This window comes from Oncorhynchus keta, chromosome 13 (genome assembly GCF_023373465.1).
Source record: "Oncorhynchus keta strain PuntledgeMale-10-30-2019 chromosome 13, Oket_V2, whole genome shotgun sequence".
Lineage (NCBI taxonomy): Eukaryota > Metazoa > Chordata > Actinopteri > Salmoniformes > Salmonidae > Oncorhynchus > Oncorhynchus keta.
This window is the reverse complement of record NC_068433.1, coordinates 46,577,680-46,585,568: the sequence shown is the minus strand read 5'-3', so window position 1 is coordinate 46,585,568 and position 7,889 is coordinate 46,577,680. Positions and strand designations below refer to the sequence as shown.

The window sequence follows — 7,889 nt, the reverse complement described above, 5'->3', positions numbered from 1 at the left end:
TACGTAAAAGAGAAAAATATGATAGTCTTACTTCCAGTGCAAAGGAACAATCTCTTCAGAGAGCAGTCTCTATTGTCCAGGGAGGAGTGTTCAGTCTCTATTGTCCAGAGAGGAGTGTTCAGTCTCTATTGTCCAGAGAGGAGTGTTCAGTCTGTCAATGGCACTTACAGGTCAGATGGAGGCAGTTACTACCACCCAGTTGAGGCCGAAATCCTGTGCTCAGTATTACAATATTAGATTGATTTACACTAAAGCATTAAGGATATAGTATATAAGCATTAACACCCATATGGGTCGACTGCTCAGGTGTCACTGAAGGACTCATCCCTTTTGTTGGCTAAAGAAGAGGTCAGGGGCTGCATCTGGGAAAAATAGATTTGAGCTTATGGTTTAGAGAGCAGTGTAGCATAAATACAGCCCATCAGTGCAATAGTGTGTCAACATTACAGATGTCGCAGACATCTCGCCCCCATGAAAAGTTGTTTTCTGAGATACCAGGTTCATTGTTGCTGACAGTTGAGATGGACTCCTTCAGTCCTGCTGAAAATATTGATAACATGGATTTAGACTAGACACCACTTAATACCTCTCAAATAATAAGGATACATTATGACCATTTTAATAGCTTTTGATTAATCACTCAATGCACTTTCTACAAATAATAAAATTCCACACTGATCAAATGCTAAATGGATGTTTATGCAGAAAGTACAAAAATAAAAATGACATTCTAACTAAATCACGTTTTCAAACAGTACAGTACACGTTCTCAAACAGTACAGATCACACAGGAGTTATACTATATTTTCAGTTAATAACTTTTACTTTACCTTTCTTTACTCTGTTTTTAAATAGTTAAAGTATTACAGTACATTACAGTCAAATAACAATGCTTATAAGTTTGTATATGTAAGTAGAGTATCATTAAGCAATATCATGTAATAGAGATTAATAATAAGTTAATGTAGTAATAATATTAATAATCGTAGTGTAATAATATAATGAACTGAAATGCAGGTTCCCTCCAGACCATGAGTGTGGTAGTCTCTCTGGCATATCAGTGTGGTCTGTCTGCAGACTGTCCATAATGACATGGAGAGCCCTCTAGTGGAGATCTGTTGAAACATCACACACAGGATTAGAGGACATCAATGTACAGTATCTTATATGACCAGGCCTTGCCATTATGTTTTGGCTCATTCTAAAGACTTACTAGTAGAGTGAGTCTAGACTGTAAAAAGGAGAGAGTTAAAGGGAGTAAAGAGCAATTCAGATAGTAGCCAGCTGTGGAGAGGTTGTGTCTGGGGTGTATGTTGAGCCTCAATAGGGAGGTATAATCAGAGCATTGCATAACGTAATTCAATGCATAAATCTGACATGAGAGTCGAGACAGTAAATCTCTATTCTGCAGTAAACCATGACTGTTCTAAGTAATAATTGTCTATATGCAAAGTTCTGAATGTTCCACCCCACTGAAAAAAGTCCCAAAATAGGAGATCCAAAGTTGAGCAATGCACCTTGACAGATGAAGGGTAATTCCTGATGACAGGAAGAATCCAGCCACTTCAGTTCTCTGTTACCAACCCGGACCATCTTACCACAGTGGTAATTCATGGGGTTGAGGGGGAAGCAGCTGTGCCACTCACTGTACTTCACCACCTTATCAACATCCCCACTGGTCCACAGCCAGGGGGCGCTCCACTCAAAGATGGACCGCTCCAGACCAATCCACACCCCCCCACATGGCAGCTCCACATTGGCCAGGAGCTGGGTCAAGTCAGTCTGCACGGTCTGGTTGGTGATGTGCACCAGGTTGGAGCGACGACTTTTACAGAACTCCAGGGCATTGATCCAGCTCTTGGACTCATTGAAGTAGTGCAGGTAATCTGCATGGACAAGAAACAAACATGAAATTGCACAAATGTTAATGGAAGTGCACTAACACAAAACCACAAATTCTCTCAAGGACTTGTCTGTCATTAAAAGCCCAACAACTGTCACTTGTACACATTTGTGCAGATTGGTACAGAATGTAGCTCCATGTCTGACACTCACCAGGATGGAGTGGAGAAGTTGTACTACTAAGGGAGGATGTGGACTTCCTGTCTGGGGAGGTGGGACCCAATGAGGTCAGTTGTCCACTGGAAGTTGAGGTGGTGGACTGTCCAATAGTAGTGGTAGTTGGTGTTGTGGTGGACTGTCCAATAGTAGTGGTAGTTGGTGAGGTGTTGGACTGTCCAATAGTAGTGGTAGTTGGTGAGGTGGTGGACTGTCCATTAGTGGTGGTAGTTGGTAAGGTGGTGGACTGTCCATTAGTGGTGGTAGTTGGTGTGGTGGTGGACTGTCCAATAGTAGTGGTAGTTGGTGAGGTGGTGGACTGTCCATTAGTGGTGGTATGTGGTGAGGTGGTGGACTGTCCATTAGTAGTAGTAGGTAGTAAAGTGGTAGTTGTTGTGGTGGATGTCTTGATAGAGGGAGGTCCAGTTGAAGTAGGGCTGGTGGTTTCAGGGGTAACAGGAGTGGTCGAATCCCCAGTGGTATTAAGTGGATGTTCGTCTGTCACAATGAAGTAGAATACATATACATTTAAGTACATTTGAAGTTTCCTGTCATTTTTATCATTGATACAAAAACAATGTACTTCTAGTAAATTAGGATTTTCTTTGTGGAGATTATATACAATTTAGTCATATCACTGACTGTTTGAAAAGTTTGAAAACGCTCTTACAATGTTGCACTCACCTCCATAGCAAAAGAAAGCACTTTGATTAGAGCAATCTTTTGGAGTACATTTTCTGTTTGAGTTCAGCTGTTGACAGTTTCCACCTACCCAGGTATGTTCACTTTCCTGAAATGGTTCTCTGTTTGACCATTCCCATAGTTTATTGTTGTGCTTAAGTCCAATCCAGGTGGCCCCTGTAGTCAACTCATCAAAGGCTTCCTGTTCTTTCTGGTTACAGATACTCGCCAGTTCTCTGCCTTTTATTGTCTTGCAGTCTGTCACAGCATCCTGCCACATCGTTGCCCCAGGCATCAGCTCATACACCCTCTCTGTTGTTCCATTACCATGACGAACTTACAGGAGGGAAGGTGAAAAGTGACACATCTGATTTCATGAGGCAGTTCATGACTAAACACAACAAGAAATACACTTGGAAGTTACAGATGATAACCTAATTAATAAAGTGTTTGAGATCTGATTAGATGAAGAATACAGTATTAGAGTAGGTGTTGTGCAATCAATCAATCCCATTTGTTAAATGACAAGTTGGATTTTCCATTGAAAGAAAGAGACAGTGAGTTAGTTAGTCAGTCCTTACCTCGTTGACACATATACTGACTTAGGGCTGCACAATCCACTGGTTGCCAATGAGATGAAATAGACAAGACACAGTCAAAACCCTCAGTGTGGACACCAAAACCTTTTTCCCAGTTAAAGAACATGAAGTCCTGTCCATCAGACCACTTCCACTTTTCAGTTTGACCAGACCTATGGAGCCCAATCCACACATCACCACTGAAATCACCCAAAGAGGATTGAATTGCCTTCCAATCCTCTTCTGTGTGTATGATGGCCAGGTTTGTGTAGTGTTGTCTGCAGTATTCTTGTGCTTCGGTCCAGTTTTTCTTCTCAGCGACGAGGCTGTACTTCTTGACTGAGTAGGTGACTGTTGGAAACACAGAGGAAATGCTTATCAGACTGCTTGTTGTGTTGATTGGAAAACGTGACCATCTTCAGCTTCCACTATTTATAATAAAATATAGGAAACACATACTGTTTTATAGCAGAGTAAAAAAAGACATGACAGAGGCAAATTCATAAATGTGCAGACTCATTCAATCCTCCAACCAATTTGTTTTATGAATATGGACGTGTCCTGTGCATCAATGACTAAAAGTGAATACATAGTAGTGATAGTATTCTATAGAGTTTACACATCATTGGTCTGAAACGGTTCTCTTCAAAGATGCTTGATTGATGACGTTCAATAAGTTACACCTTCAACAGAGATGATGGAATCAACAGAAACACAACATGACAGAGTTTGATATCCATGTCAATGGTATCCTGTTTAAGAGGGCCTATTAACAAAGTTTACCTCTGTGATTATTAGATATTGGCTAGATATTCAATGGCCAAAACAAATGATGAATCAAGTCATGTCATTGTATGTACTCACCTTTACCACTGCAGTTTCTCAGAGAGTAGCCTGAGGTTGCATGTTGGAGGTGCTGTATTGTAATTACAGGCGTATGACCAGTTGAGGCCTTCAGGAAACATTTGTTTCTGTGGAATAAATATCCCCCAAAATGTTGTAGTAGTTATCAGAATGGTGCTGATTCAAAAATGATATTGCTGCCTTTATTTGCCCAAGCATAAAAAAAATATAATTTTTGAGCATGTACCTGTGGACTATTATTCCTGCGTTTTCATCAACAAATGTGAAGTACTGGCATGTGTCATTTCTGGTGCATTCCTGCCTGCACTGACTTGCATTTTCGGTTGTAAATGGCTGTTTCGCAATATTGTTCCCCAGAAAATGGACGTTGTCCAGTAGGTCCCTCACACAACCTGTAACCAAGACATACTCTATTTCACCACACAGACCATCAGAAAGGGACACAGCATAAAGATAAACTAGGCAGCAAAAGGATATTATCAGTAGTGCAGACTTTGTTCGTGTTAAGTGATTTTAAAAAAATCAATAATGACTAATTATGTATACATTTCAATCAGGACTGACTAATCAGAATACTATTATGTTACTGTATAGATGTATGAATTTTCTTTTAATCCTAGTACTGAATATAATGTGTGTAATTATAATCAAGAATTATAACAATGACTGTCTGTTCCTTGGTAGAAACGAATGAACTTATCGTCAGACTGGCTAGAATGCTTATCTACACAGGAAGACCTTGGCTTGGTCATAAATGATCTAAATTGGTGAGAGACGATGTAGGAAAGCTTGAGAACTATACTGCCATTGTACCGGAGTGGAGGAGAGACGGGACAGTTCGAAACCTAATGACGTCATTTTCAGTTTATAACTTGTTGTAAATTGTATCATGTTCAGTACTCTGGAGAATAAACGCTAGTGATTTTGAGACTGGTCTCCGCCCATTTTATGCAAATAAGTTTCTTACAAATCCTTAGAAATGGGTTGAGTGTATTAATTTAATTGGGTATTAAACATATAGGAATTTAATTCCTCTAACAGTTAGCGAGAGAACAAACTGATACACAATAGTGATGCACTAATACAACATTCATACATGGAGATGAAGACTTTAAACCTTCATGTTCCTTCCTACTGTAAGGTGACATCGGCACTGAGCAAAACCCATTGTTAACCCATAGTCTGAAGTGAGCAACACTTACATTTGACTACCTTCAGGCTGTAGAATTGTTTAAGATCATTGAACATTCCAGGGACATAGACTCTGCAGCAGTAGCTCCCACGGTCTGTCGGCTGTAGCTTTAAAATGGTGAGATTCACTGTTCCAACTTCAGCGTTAATGTTATATTTGGATTGATCTTCCATTATGGGATCAGTACACTGAACAAATCCACAACCTCTGCCCCAGCATGTCTCAAGCTTTTTAACCCCTAGGTATGTGCAGACAAGGGTAACAGAGGTTCCCTCTAGTACTGATACCTCAGTCCCAAACACTGGTGAGGACATGGCTGCTGTGGGGATAAATGTCACATCAGAAAGATGTTATTTTTGGGATGGTCAATCTCTTTCTCTGTTTAGATTGTGACACCGACATCAACATTAGTGCTAGAATTTCAACTTCATAATCACTGTACTAAAATATGAATGTGTCAACTCAAGGAGAGAGATCTGTAGATGTCATCTTAAATGTTGGTTAAACTGAAGCTCATTGTACATAAATAGATGTTGACAGGTTCTGAACCACTACCCAACTACTTTGAATACATGGTCAACTAGATAAGTAATAGCAGGTTGGTCTATAATACCAAAAGAGGAATATTCATCCCATCTGAACTCTTACCCAGTAGCAGGAGTAGAAGTATTGGCTGTATCATGACCACTGTGAAGAGATTGTGGTTTAAAGAATTGTCAGTCTTCGTTCATTCGTGTTGAAGTCTGAACTAATGTGCACAACTTCCTTCTGAGAGTTAACAGGCAGTGTTGTACCTTTCCAGTTAAACAAAATGACGAAGTGATGTTAAGGTGATTTGACTACCAAAGTAGCATTGCAGTTACTCTATGGAAACATTACATGAAATAAACTTTGATTAACCAAACATGCACTTTGAAAGAAGTAAAAAATATAGTCTAATTTCAGGTAAATGTGATGAGATTTAAAAGTGTCTCAAGTCTCTCTAAATCTACTGATTTCCACTATTTCTTTGATATGCATAAGATATGTTTTGACTCACACTGTTATCAAACATTAGATTTGACTTCTACACTTAGAAAAAAGTTATCTAGAATCTGAAAGGGTTCTTTGACTGTTCCCATAGGAGAACCCTTTGAAAAGGCCTTATGGGTTCCATGTGGAACCATTTCACAGAGGAAAATATTATTCTATGAACAAAAACAGTTATTCAAAAGGTTCTCCTATGAGGACAGCTGCAGAACCCTTTTGGAACCTTTTTTTCTAAGAGTGCAGGAGCGGACAGGGACCAGTATTCATTTCTAAAACACTGGCCCATTTTCTTCTTTGATGGCACAAAACTGGCCCAATATTTTTACCTTGAGGGCCCCATTATTAGACAGATAGTGATCATTTTCCACAACATAAAAATAAAAACAAGTTAGACGGCTGGTCCACTTTTAGCCAAGTGGGCCTATCTGGCATTTCGGGCAAATGTCTGACACTTTAAGAGTGTAGTCAGTCTCAACTTCATAAAAATACACAGAATACTAAGCAATGGGCACCATTCAAATCATTTCAAACAGTAAGTTATAAAAGGTGCCAAACACATCTGAATTATTACCTCTTAAATTGAAACACTGTGCTTTTCTTTGATCAGGATAAAAATGTTTAATGCAGCTTGAAATGATGTCACACCTACCCAGTTAGCTGTCCTCTTCCCTCCCCAGAGTTTGGTTGTGAGATGGGGAGACCGGGGAAAGAAAGGTGAGTTTATAGAGTTTCTCTCCTCCCTCTCTGCTGACCAGGTGAACACACCCAGGAGATGCTGAAACTTCAGCTCCAACCCCTCCCTCCACATAAACAAATAAACAAATAGACCCAATGTATTTTCTCTGTTATTACAGTGGACTTTATACAGTGTTAGAAATACAGTACATCTACGTTGCTTGATCAAATGTACATTTCTGTTAGTGTATCAAGTTCACATTTGTGACAATAATTTGCAGTACATTTGGTAAATAGGAATCAACTCATGATTATTGGCGCTGGACAATGGCTTCACTAAAGTACATGGTTCAGTACAATATCCACTGACCTCTGATTGATGAGACATGAAGATATGTGGTAAAAGAAACAAAGAAAACACCAAATACAGTGCCTTGCGAAAGTATTCGGCCCCCTTGAACTTTGCGACCTTTTGCCACATTTCAGGCTTCAAACATAAAGATATAAAACTGTATTTTTTTGTGAAGAATCAACAACAAGTGGGACACAATCATGAAGTCGAACGACATTTATTGGATATTTCAAACTTTTTTAACAATTCAAAAACTGAAAAATTGGGCGTGCAAAATTATTCAGCCCCTTTACTTTCAGTGCAGCAAACTCTCTCCCGAAGTTCAGTGAGGATCTCTGAATGATCCAATGTTGATCTAAATGACTAATGATGATAAATACAATCCACCTGTGTGTATTCAAGTCTCCGTATAAATGCACCTGCACTGTGATAGTGACAGGACCCGGTTACGAACCCGGGT

At 39.5% G+C, this 7,889-nt stretch overlaps 1 protein-coding gene across 1 annotated transcript; it reads right to left on the bottom strand.

Moving 5' to 3' along the window:
- Positions 1-603: 603 nt before the first annotated feature.
- LOC118392442 (secretory phospholipase A2 receptor-like) lies at positions 604-7,093 on the bottom strand. The gene is made up of 10 exons (XM_052460328.1): positions 7,052-7,093; positions 6,022-6,060; positions 5,384-5,692; positions 4,408-4,573; positions 4,182-4,288; positions 3,321-3,668; positions 2,743-3,075; positions 2,056-2,556; positions 1,518-1,886; positions 604-1,115 (listed from the first exon to the last, which is right to left on the bottom strand). The coding sequence occupies exons 2-10, from the start codon at positions 6,053-6,055 to the stop codon at positions 1,105-1,107; spliced, it is 2,178 nt and encodes a 725-aa protein (XP_052316288.1). The 5' UTR covers positions 6,056-6,060; positions 7,052-7,093; the 3' UTR covers positions 604-1,104.
- Positions 7,094-7,889: the final 796 nt, after the last annotated feature.

Coding starts and splice junctions, on each gene's coding strand:
- LOC118392442 (XM_052460328.1), bottom strand. CDS start 6,055: ATGATACAGCCAATACTTCTACTCCTGCTACTGG. Junction 4,289..4,407: donor GCAGGAATAATAGTCCACAG/GTACATGCTCAA, acceptor TTTATTCCACAG/AAACAAATGTTTCCTGAAGG. Junction 1,887..2,055: donor AACTTCTCCACTCCATCCTG/GTGAGTGTCAGA, acceptor TTGTCCATGCAG/ATTACCTGCACTACTTCAAT.